Source organism: Capricornis sumatraensis, chromosome 1, assembly GCF_032405125.1.
Source record: "Capricornis sumatraensis isolate serow.1 chromosome 1, serow.2, whole genome shotgun sequence".
Taxonomy (NCBI): Eukaryota; Metazoa; Chordata; class Mammalia; order Artiodactyla; family Bovidae; genus Capricornis; species Capricornis sumatraensis.
The window spans coordinates 258732489-258745337 of record NC_091069.1 but is presented as its reverse complement, the minus strand read 5'-3'; the positions used below and the strand labels follow the sequence as shown (position 1 = coordinate 258745337).

At 39.9% G+C, this 12849-nt stretch overlaps 1 protein-coding gene across 1 annotated transcript in view; it reads left to right on the top strand.

The window, feature by feature from the left end:
- Window positions 1-9478: 9478 nt before the first annotated feature.
- Window positions 9479-12849, top strand: part of ANKRD28 (ankyrin repeat domain 28) — a 126708-nt gene continuing 123337 nt past the window's right edge. The window contains exon 1 of the mRNA XM_068983851.1: window positions 9479-9505. Within this exon, the coding sequence (XP_068839952.1) occupies window positions 9479-9505 (27 nt within the window). The remainder of the gene's footprint in view (window positions 9506-12849) is intronic.

Sequence of the window (12849 nt, the reverse complement as noted above, 5' to 3'; positions counted from 1 at the left end):
TTCCAGTAAGTCAGTTCTTCCCATCAGGTGGGCAAAGTATTGGAGTTTCAGCTTCAGCATCAGTCCTTCTAATGAATATTCAGGACTTATAACCTTTAGGATTGACTGGTTTGATCTCCTTGCAGTCCATGGGGCTCTCAAGAGTCTTCTCCAACACCACAGTTCAAAAGCATCAATTCTTCGGTACTCAGCGTTTTTATGGCCCAACTCTCACATCCATACGTGACCACAGGAAAAACCATAGCTTTGACTAGATGGACCTTTGTTGGCAAAGTAATGTCTCTGCTTTTGAATATGCTGTCTAGGTTGGTCATAACTTTCCTTCCAAGGAGCAAGTGTCTTTTAATTTCATGGCTACAGTCACTATCTGCAGTGATTTTAGAGCCCAAAAAATTAAAATCTGACACTCTTTCCACTGTTTCCTCATCTATTTGCCATGAAGTGATGGGACCAGATGCCATGATCTTCGTTTTCTGAATGTTCAGCTTTAAGCCAACTTTTTCGCTCTCCTCTTTCACTTTCATCAAGAGGCTTTTTAGGTCCTCTTCACTTTCTGCCATAAGGGTGGTGTCATCTCCATATCTGAGGTGATTGATATTCTCCCGGCAATCTTGATTCCAGCTTGTGCTTCTTCCAGCCCAGCGTTTCTCATGATGTACTCCACACATAAGTTAAATAAGCAGGGTGACAATATGCAGCCTTGACGGACTCCTTTTCCTGTTTGGAACCAGTCTGTTGTTCCATGTCCAGTTTAACTGTTGCTTCCTGACCTGCATACAGATTTCTCAAGAGGCAGGTCAGGTGGTCTGGTATTCCCATCTCTTTCAGAATTTTCCACAGTTTATTGTGATCCACACAGTCAGAGGCTTCGGCATAGTCAATAAAGCAGAAATAGATGTTTTTCTGGAACTCTCTTGCTTTTTCCATGATCCAGCAGATGTTGGCAATTTGATCTCCGGTTCCTCTGCCTTTTCTAAAACCAGCTTGAACATCTGGACGTTTACGGTTCACGTATTGCTGAAGCCTGGCTTGGAGAATTTTGAGCATGACTTTACTAGCATGTGAGATGAGTGCAATTGTGCTTTAGTTTAAGCATTCTTTGGCATTGCCTTTCTTTGGGATTGGAATGAAAACTAACCTTTTTCAGTCTTGTGGCCATTGCTGAGTTTTCCAAATTTGCTGGCATATTGAGTGCAGCACTTTCACAGCATCATCTTTCAGGATTTGAAATAGCTCAACTGGAATTCTATCACTGCCACTAGCTATGTTCGTAGTGATGCTTCCTAAGGCCCACTTGACTTTGCATTCCAGGATATCTGACTCTAGGTGAGTGATCATGCCCTCTTGATTATCTGGGTCATGAAGATCTTTTTTGTATAGTTCTTCTGTGTATTCTTGCTGCCTCTTAATATCTTCTGCTTCTGTTAGGTCCATACCATTTCTTTCGTTTATTGTGCCCATCTTTGCATGAAATACTCCCTTGGTATCTCTTATATTCTTGAAGAGATCTCTAGTCTTTCCCATTCTATTATTTTCCTCTATTTCTTTGCACTGATCACTGAAGAAGCCTTTCTTATTTCTCTTTGCTCTTCTTTGGACCCTGCATTCAGATGGATGTATCTTTCCTTTTCTCCTTTGCCTTTTGCTTCTCTTCTTTTCTCAGCTATTTGTAAGGCCTCCTCAGACAGCTGTTTTGCCTTTTTTTTACGTGGGGATGGTCTTGATCCCTGCCGTCTGTACAATGTCAGGAAGCTCCGTACATAGTTCTTCAGGCACTCTGTTTATCAGATCTAGTGCCTTGAATCTATTTGGCACTTCCACTGAATAATCATAAGGGATTTGATTTAGGTAATACCTGAATGGTGTAGTGTTTTTCCTACTTTTTTCAATTTAAGTCTAAATCTGGCAATAAGAAGTTCATGATAAGCCACAGTCAGCTCTTGGTCTTGTTTTTGCTGATTCTGTAGAGCTTCTCCATTTTCAGCTGCAAAGAATTTAATTAGTCTGGTTTTGGTATTGACCATCTGGTGATGTTCATGTGTAGAGTCGTCTCTTGTGTTTGCTATGACCAGTGCGTTCTCTTGGCAATATTCTGTTAGCCTTTTATCTGCTTCATTTTGTACTCCAAGGCCAAACTTGCCTGTTATTCCAGGTATTTCTTGACTTTCTACTTTTGCATTTCAGTCCCCTATGATGAAAAGGACGTTGTTTTTTTTTGAGCGTTAGTTCTAGAAGATCTTGTAGGTCTTCATAGAACTGTTCAACTTTAGCTTTTTGGCATTAGTGGTTGGGGCACAGACTTGGATTACTGTGATGTTGAATGGTTTGCCTTGGAAATGAACAGAGACCATTCTGTCGTTTTTGGAATTGCACCCAATTACTGCATTTCGAACCCCTTTGTTGCATATGAGGGCTACACTATTTCTTCTAAGGGATTCTTGCCCACAGTAGTATATGTAATGGTCATCTGAATAAAATTTGCCCATTCTGATCCATTTTAGTTCACTGATTCCTAAGATGTGAATGTTCACTCTGGCCATCTCCTGTTTGACCACTTCCGATTTACCTAACATTCCATGGACCTAACTTTCATGGACCTAACATTCCTGGTTCCTATGCAGTATTGTTCTTTACACAATCGAACTTTAGTTCCATCAGCAGTCGCATCCACAGTTGGGCGTTGGTTTCACTTTGGTTCCACCTCCTCATTCTTTCTGAGCGCTTTCTCCACTCTCTGCAGTAGCGTATTGGGCACCTACCGGCCTGGGGAGCTCATGTTTCAGTGTCGTATCTTTTGTGTTTTCATGCTCTCATGGGATTCTCAAGGCAAAAATATTGAAGCGATTTACTGTTCCCTTCTCCAGTGGACAACATTTTGCCAGAGCGAAAGTACCTGAAGAAATACTGTGCCGACTGATGACTAGCCAATTTTTGTTAAGTTATGCTTATGAACTCTATGTGGAATACTAATATATGTGAAGAGGCCTCTGAATAAAGAAAACAGCACCTATAAAGTTCATGTAGTTTGTTTCATAAGAAAGTATGTTATTGCCTTCAAGCCAAGATTTATACCGTGATAAAATTAGATGTTTTTATGTTTTGAGATAAGAGACAAAGAAAGAACTGGTGAGCCATTCAAATTAAGACAGAAATATTTAGGAAATATCAGCTAAGGTAGTTATCTGCTGAAGTGTTTATTTTACTGTAGAACAGTGCATATTAGTACTAGTGACTCTGAGCTGCCATAAAGCTGTGTTCTTTTTCTTTAGACAGGAATGTAGATAGCATATTGAAGTTGGTTCTTACAGGTTTAAGTCAGTGTTGTGTAACCTGATCGTCACCAGCCAAATGGCTGGCTACTGTAACTGAGGAACTAAATTCTTAATTGTATTTAATTGTCTTAGTTATTGGAAAACTTTTAAGTATGCTTGGAACAACTTGAGTGCATGTATTGTAAACTTACGCGATCTGAATAGAGAGCAGTTATTTCCAATGACAGTTTGCTGTTTTCATTGAGATAGGCTTTAACTCTAAACTCCACAGGAAATTTTGAAGACAGTTTTAATAGTAAAGCATCTGATAACTATATTGACTACAAGTTAATGCAATATTTTGGATATATTTGATAACAGAGTATTATTATAATTAATTTTACCTGCCTCACCATTTTAGAATGTGTTTACTTGAAAATTTTAATTTACCTGTGTGGCTTACTTTATATTTCTAGTAGATGGTACTTATCTACATGTTGGGTAACTGACTGCTGTTCTTGCATTATAAATAGTTTTACCCTGAAATAGTTTTAGTGTTTCAACATGTTTTTCTCTGAAATATGATGAAGAATGAGTTTTGATATTAAATGTTCTAGCTAGAAGACTGTTGGTTTCTTTGAGAAGGCACCTTTCTGGTATATTCAAGGAGGAAAAGTTATCAACACTGAAATTTATTTAGGTTGGTAAAAAAGTAATTGCCATTTCAGACTGAATTTAAATCATCATAACCAGGCTCAAATACATCTTTATTAATCAAAATAAGAACCACTACAATCAACACATTTTTGTCAATTTTTTTTTTTCCCTTTAGCATAAAAATCAGTGCCTCAGGATTCAACGAACTCTTGGAAAGAATTATATGTCTCTCTCCTGGCTGTGGAAGCATTTTCCCTGCAAAAAGTTGTTGAGATGCAGAAAGAAGTGGTAGTTAGTTGGCGAGAGGTCAGGTGAATATGGCAGATGAGGCAAACTTCGTAGCCCAAATTCGTTCCACTTTTGAAGTATTGGTATGCGACGTGCATCCATCCGGCCATTGTTGTGGAGAATAATTGAGCTGTTTCTGTTGATCAGTGCTGGCTGCAGCTGTTGCAGTTTTTGGTGCATCTCATTAATTTGCTGAGCATGCTTTTCAGATGTCATGGTTTTGCTGGGATTCAGAAAGCTGTAGTGGATCAGACGGGCAGCAGACCACCAAACAGTGACCGTGACCTCTTTTTGGTGCAGATTTGTCTTTGCACTGAGCTGGTCATCACTGGTTGTCATATAAAATGTACTTCTGGTCGCATGTCACAATCCGATCAAGAAATGGTTTACTGTTGTTGTGTAGAATAAGAGGAGATGACATTTCAAAACGACGATTTTTTTTGCCCGAGGCACGAATCCCAAGAGGAGCCTGGTGGGCTAGTGTCTTTTGGATCTCAAAGAGTCGGACATGACTGAAGTGACTTAGCACACAGCATGTGCGGCATTCACTTTTTGAGCTTTTTCAGCTTTCCAGTTTGCCTCAAATGCCGAACGACCATAGGGTGATGGGCGTTGAGGTTCTTCTGCAGCGTCTCCTGTAGCTACCAGAGGATCAGCTTTGATGGTCCTCTCAGTCGGTTGTTGCCAGCTTCTGATGGCTGGCCCCTGCACTCCTCATCTTCAAGGCTCGCGTCTCCTTTGCAAAGCTTCTTGAACCACAGCTTCACTGTGCATCCGTTAGCAGTTCCTGGGCCAGATGTATTGATGCGAGTTGTCTCTGCTGCTTTCCGACCCGTTTTGAACTCCAGTAAGAAAATTGCTCAAATTTGCTTTTTGTGCAACATCATTTCCGTAGTCTAAAATGAATATAAAATAAACAGCAAGTAATAAATCATGAGCAAAAAAACATAAAGCAAGAAATGTGCATTAAAATGACATGTAACATGACCACCTTTATTTATTTAAGAATGTGTTCTGGTATCAAACGGCAAAGTTCAGCGGTGGAAACCCAGTCGCTTTTGCACTAACCTAATAGATAGCTTTATAAAGGACATCAGTTTTTTAAGAAAGTGGGCAGTTAGAATGTATCTTTACATACCAATTACAGTTCATAAGTTCATATACTGTACTCTTACCAGTGACTGCATTAGTGACGGCTATAGTCTATACCTCTTACTTAAGTCTTCTGTATATATTGCTTTTTACTATCTTGGGTTCTTACCTTGTACATGTTAATTTTTTTCATGTGTGAAAAAAATCCTCTGATTTTTTTTCCCTGATCCTCTGGTAACTACCTCATTTAGTACCTCATTTAGGCCGCATGAGGTCTTTTTTCCTCCAACTTTATTTCGGTATAATTGACAAGTAAAGATTGTGTTTGTTTCAGGTTTATGACATGACAATAAAATATGCATATACATTATGAAATGGCTACTACAATCAAGCTGAACATGTTCACTAGAAAGTCTCTCATCACACAGTTACCTTTTTTTTTTGCTTTTGTGATAACACAAGACCTACTCTCAGCAAATTCAAAGCTTTCATATAGTAGTCAACTGTCGTCACCGGGCTGTATGTTAGGTCCCCAGAATTTATTCACCTTCTATCTGAAGGTTTGTACCCTTCGACTACCAACCTCATTTCCTCCATTCTGCCCTCTGCTTCTCAGCTTTTTAAGATTTCACATATAAATGGAATCACAGTATTTTTCTGTGTCTGGCTTATTTCATTTATCGTAACATCCTTCAGATTCATCCATGTTGTTGGAAATGGCGCCGTTTCCTCCATTTTTACAGCTGAATTGCGTGCACATATACTGCATTTTATTCATGCATTCGTCTGTCAGTAGACACTTAGGTTGCTCCCATTTCTTGGCTTTGTGAATAATGGAGCATTGTGTACAGGAGTATGGTGTACTCTGCGTTGTATCTGCATCGAGTAGAGCTAACTCTTTGAGATACTGGCTTAATTTCCCTTTAATGTGTACCTAGAAGTGAGATCATGGGATCTTGTGGTAGTTTTATATTTAATTTTTTCAGAAACCTCCCTCTGGTTTTCATACTAGCTGTTCCAGTCTACATTTCCACCAACAGTGTACAAAGGGTTTCCTTTTCCCCATGTTCTGGCCAACACTTGTCTCATCTTTATGGTACTAGCTGTCCTAACGGGTGAAATGAAATCTCACTTTGGTTTTGCTTTGAATAATGCTAGTTATTAATGATGTTGAGCACCGTATGTCGTGTACATGAGAACATCATGTACCCATTGGTCATTTGTATGTTTTCTTTAGAAAAATATGTTCTTTGCAAAAAGAGAGAGAAAAATACCTACATGGGTTTTTTGCCAATTTAAAAAATCAAGTTATTTGTTTTTTTTGTATGTGTGTGTGTGTGGCTTGTTTGTTTTGCTGTTGAGTTACATGAGTTCCTTGTATATCTTGCATATTAACCCCTTAACAGATATATGGATTGCAAATATTTTTTCCCATTACATAGGATGTCTTTTCAATTTGTTGGTGGTTTCCTTTGCTGTCTCGAAGCGTCTTAGTTTGATGCAGTCCCACTTGTTTATATTTGCTTTTGTTGTCTGTGTTTTCGGTGTCATATCTAAAAAATCACTAGGTTGTTTGAGGTCTTTGAAGGTGATGATGATATATGACATTTTGTGATCCTTTGGTGTGGTATACAGAATGGGGTGGAAATATTAATATTTAGGTATTTGTTGAATTATTTGGTATTGTTATTTCAGTGAATGCTTTAGGAATAAAGCATTCTTGCCAAAAGGTTTTTAGATTATTTCAATGTACTGGACTTTGAGAAGGATTGAACCAAATCTTAGCATTCTTTAGGAATGTTTTTATACCCACCTAGAATTAGGCAGCTTTGGGATTGTTAACCCTTCGTTTTCAAATCATGAAAGTATATACTAAGAGACTTTGGGTTAACATTTGAAACCAACTGAGAGCTTAAAGGAACTATAGATAAGATAAAACAAATCATAGTCTCCATTTTATAAATTCAGAAACTGAAGAAGACCCAAACTGATTGACCTCTAGTTAGCACTAGTCTCCTGAGCCAGAAACCACCTGATTCCTCCCTCCTGCATCCAGCTTGTTAGCATGGCCAGTAACTCCCACTTGTAAAATGTGTCTGTTGCTCCATTTACATTCCCAGCACCCTAGATCAGATCACTCATCTTCTGCATCGCTGCAGGGGTCTCCTAACTGGGCCTTTGGCTTCCTTTCTTCTACTCCAGTCCTCTCTACACTGAAGCCACTTAATCTTTTTAAAGCAAACCATGGTGATCTTTGTAAAGCAAACCTTGCTGTAAAAGTTCTAATAACTTTTCAGTCACTTAATCAAAACCACAAACTTCAGTTGTAAAGTTTGATAGAGTCCACCTGCTAAGTTTGGTAAAGAATCCACCTGCTCGGTGATAAAGAATCCACTTGCTAATGCAGGAGACATGGCTTGATCCCGATCTGGGAAGATCCCACGTGCCTCTGAGCCACTCAGCCTGTGTGCCACAGCTGTTAAGCCTGTACCCTGGAACCTGGGAGCCACACTTGCTGAGCCTTTGTGCCTCAGCTCCTGAGGCCCGAGCTCCCTGGAGTCCGTCCTCTGCAACAGGAGGAGTCACTGCAGTGAGAAGCCCACACGCCGCCAGAGCGTAGCCCGCACTCACTGCAGCTGGAGAAAAGCCTGAGCACAGAAATGAAATCATTTTTTAAAAAGCACAGACTTTATAACTGGGTTTACAAAGCCCTGGGTAAGCTGAGTTTGCGGTTTCTCCAGCTGCGCCTGCCCTTGTCCCTCATGATGGCTGCGCCAACCACATGGGCCTCCTTTAGCTCTTTCCCTTCCAGAATTGTTTTCCTTCTACAGTTTGTCACAGTTTCTAGATCTGTAGTACTTATTTGTGGGTAAGCTTCATTAGAACACAGATTGACTTTTTATTCACAATTTTGTTTTCTTGACCTAGCAGAAGCCCAACACATAGTAGATGAGGAATAAATGCAGATGAATGGATGAGTCATTGACTGACTGGATGTTATTGAGCCTCCGTTTACAATGTATAAATCGTACATACAGTTGTATATTCGATATATAAATTGTAAAATAGTACCCACCAATGGTGGTGGAGGGTTCAGCAAGAATATGTGTGATAAGTATTTGTTTCATTTTCCCTCTGTTGATTTTCCTTTGCTTATACAGAGTAATACAGTGGGTTGTTCTTCAAGCTGTTTTCTGGTCACTTATTTCCGTTAAATTTTTTGTGGCTTGTGTTTATAAGTTTCTGTATATAAGTGATTGTTTCTATTAAATTTGTTGTGGCTAATGTTTATAATACATTTCATTTACTGAAAATATAAGTGGCTATAACGTGTACTGGTGTATGAATGGTAGAAGAACAGGGCTGGACGGGTATAACTGATGATTAAAGAAAGAATAAGAGTCTCATTTGGAGTTAGGTTCAGCTCCATGTGAAAAGAGACTGAAAATCACAGTGACTTAAAACAAGGCAGAAGTATTTCTCTCTACTGTCAAAGTCAGGAAGTAAGTGGACTTCCCTGGTGGCTCAGACAGTAAAGAATCTGTCTGCAGTGCAGAGCACCTAGGTTTGATCCCGGATCAGGAAGATTCCCTGGAGAAGAATTGGATACCCACCCCAGTGTTCTTGCCTGGAGAATTCCGTGGAAAGAGGAGCCTGGTGGACTACAGTCCATGGGGTTGCAAAGAGTGGGATATGACCGAGCGACTAACATTTCCACTCTTCAGAAGGTAGGCAGTCCAGGACTTTGATGGCAGTTCTGTCCCACAGAGTCCTCAGGGATCCAGATCCCCTGCAGCCTGCTTTTCCACTATGCTAGACTCTGGTCCTTATTTGGTTGAAGATGGTGGCCAATCTTTCATGTTCCAGGAAGCAGGATGGATATGCCATTTGTTCTTCTAGAAAGTTTTCTGGAAGCCACATGACACCTCTACATAAAATACTGGTTAGAAGTTTGTCCTGTGGCTCCTCGCTAACGGGAAACTGGGAGGTATTGTCTTTGTCGTCTGAGTATACTTAACTGAAAACTTTGTATGTTATACTTGAATGGAAAATGGCAAAAACGGGTGCAAAATGAGTTCTGTGCAAAGAACGCATTGGAAAAGACCCTGATTCTGGGAAAGATTGAAGGTAGGAAAAGAAGGGAATGAGAGAAGATGAGATGGTTGGATGGCATCACCGACTTGATGAATATGAGCTTCAGCAAGCTCCAGGAGTTGGTGATGGACAGGGAAGTCTGTTGGGCTACAGTCCATGGGGTCACAAAGAGTTGGACACAACTGAGCAACGGAACTGAATCTGTTAGCACTATGAAGTATATAGTAATATTAAAGATGAAAAGGTTAATAGTTTATTATTTATCATTATACAGTACTGGTAGGTTGCAACCACTTGAGGTCTTCAGACAACATTGGCTATTTTAGAAGTATGATTGGGTAAACATTTAGAAAATTGGTTCAGTTCGGTCGCTCAGTCGTGTCCAACTCTTTTGTGACCCCATGAACTGCAACATGCCAGGCCCCCCTTTCCATCACCAACTCCCAGAGTTTACCCAAACTCTTGTCCATCAAGTCGATGATGCCATCCAACCATCTCATCCTCTGTCGTCCCCTTCTCCTCCTGCCCTCAATGTTTCCCAGCCTCAGGATCTTTTCAAATGAGTCAGCTCCTCGCATCAGGTGGCCAGAATATTGGAGTCTCAGCTTCAACGTCAGTCCTTCCAATGAACACCCAGCACTGATCTCCTTTAGGATGGACTGGTTGGATCTCCTTGCAGTCCAAGGGACTCTCAAGAGTCTTCTCCAACACCACAGTTCAAAAGCATCAATTCTTCATCACTCAGCTTTCTTTATAGTCCAACTCTCACATCCGTACATGACCACTGGAACAACATAGCCTTGACTTAACGGACCTTTGTTGACAATGTCTCTGGTTTTTAATATGCTGTCTAGGTTGGTCATAACTTTTCTTCCAAGGAGTAAGCGTCTTTTAATTTCATGGCTGCAATCTGCAGTGATTTTGGAGCCCCCCAAAAATAAAGTCAGCCACTGTTTCCACTGTTTCCCCATCTATTTGCCATGAAGTGATGGGACCAGATGCCATGATCTTCGTTTTCTGAATGTTGAGTTTTAAGCCAACTTTTTCACTCTCCTCTTTCACTTTCATCAAGAGGCTCTTTAGTTCTTCTTCACTTTGTGCCATAAGGGCAGTGTCATCTGCATATCTGAGGTTATTGATATTTTTCCCAGCAGTCTTGATTCCAGCTTGTGCTTCTTCCAGCCCAGCATTTCTCATGATGTACTCCGCACATAAGTTAAATAAGCAGGGTGACAGTATACAGCCTTGACTTACTCCTTTCCCAATTTGGAACCAGTCTGTTGTTCTATGTCCAGTTCTAACTGTTGCTTCCTGACCTGCATACACGTTTCTCAAGAGGCAGGTCAAGTGATCTGATATTCCCATCTCTTTCAGAATTTTCCACAGTTTATTGTGATCCACACAGTCAAAGGCTTTGGCATAGTTAATAAAGCAGAAATAGATGTTTTTCTGGAACTCTTGCTTTTTCAATGATCCAGCAGATGTTGGCAATTTGATCTCTGGTTCCTCTGCCTTTTCTAAAATCAGCTTGAACATCTGGAAGTTCCCAGTTCACGTATTGCTGAAGCCTGGCTTGGAGAATTTTGAGCATTACTTTACTAGTGTATGAGATGAGTGCAATTGTGCAATAGTTTGAGCATTCTTTGGCATTGCCTTTCTTTGGGATTGGAATGAAAACTGACCTTTTCCTAGCTGAGCAATACATTACAGATGGAGAATTTAATCTGATCTCTTTCAGGAATTTTGAATTCATCATTTAAAACATATATAGTGCCAGTTTTGCAGTGGCTGTGCTAATCACACGGAAATCTCACCGGAAGCCTAGAGAGCAGCTGTTTCTTGATTCTCTGCACCTCACCTCCAACCCTGCTTCCTCGCACCCTACTTGCTTTTAAATCTGTTCACAAGACTTTTTCCAAAGTATATGGACTGGAGAGGCATATAACTCAAGAGGCATATAACTCAAGAGATTGTGAGAAGTGTTTCTGAAGCATAATTTGAACCCACCATTTTTTACCACAAGCTTTTATTTTTTAATACTCAGACTAATTTGGTGCAGAGTAATCATTTAGCATACCCTCAATAAAATATTTTATTCTGTAATAATCAGTCTGGAGTTTATGAATTTTTAAGAGATAAGATGAGCTTTGAGTTGACTGTTTAGAAAGGAAAAATCATTTATGTCAAGAAAAGAAATTCTGTTGTAACAAAATGGGGAACCTAAAAATAATCTTCCAGGATGTTAAACTTTTTATCAGTAAAATGAGAATTTTGAGCCAGCTTTTCCATGAATTGACTCTGTGTGAAAAGTAGGAGTAAACTTTTGAGAGGATACATTTTAATCTAAAGAATGGAAGGATTATGAAGTTGTCATTGAAATTGTTGACCTATTAAATTAATCTGATATGGCCTAAAAATTAAATGCCTCAAGAGAAAAAAAAAAAGCATTTTCTTGCATTGTTCAACTGAAAACGGCAAAAACCCATTGTTGCATTAAATTTGCACAATTACTGTCAATTTTTCATCCTAGTCATTTTCTCCATTCCTGATTTCTTCAGTGGCTTCCCTTGATGGCTCAGCGATAAAGACTCCTCATGCCAGTGCAGCGCACTTGGGCTCCATCCCTGGGTCAGGAAGATGCTCTGGAAAAAGAAACGGCAGCTCCCTCCAGTATTCCTGTCCAGTATGGACAGAGCCTAGTTGGGCTACAGTCCATGGGGTCGCTCAATGTCGGGACAGGACTTGGTGACTAAACCACAGCAGTTTTTTCAGTTCTCACTTACCTGTGTCCTTTTCCTTTAAGATGTGAATTCCTTGAAATTAGGGGGCCTGTCATATTCAATAGGAAATGTAAAACAGTGCTGTATGGCACTGTTAACATGCAATATTTCAGTATTTTTTTAATAACTTAATGTATTATGGGCCAATACTTTTTATTCTTGCTCTTTCCCTGGACTGTGAAATACAATGAATGTGGAGGAATACAAAAACCTCTTGCCTAAGTTTATTGCTCTCTTCCCCAGTAACACTTGGTAAGCACTAGTCTGGTTACACAAGTGTGAGGACAAGTTTCTAGCAGGCTCTCTAGAGGGCTGAAAAGGGTGGAGACTTAGTAACAGGATGGAATCTCCGGACCCCCAAACGGAATCACCTCCCCAGTAGGGGGAGGTTGTCAGTATCCAGGGTTTCACAAGGAATATCTTTTAACTATCCTAAGTATCTGTAATAATACTATTATCTTTATTTTAAACTTTACTCTTAATAACACCACAAAGTAGATTCTGTTCAGCTCTTTAATAGATAAAATGATTCACGGAAATGTTAAGTAACTTACTTGCTCAAGGTCACACAGTTATGTTTCTTAGTAGGAAGCCGGATTAGATTAGTTTGGTTACAGAGCCTATCCTCTCAGTCACTGTTCTGTTACAGTGTGTCTCCAAGATGAACATCTCTGGAGATTATTATT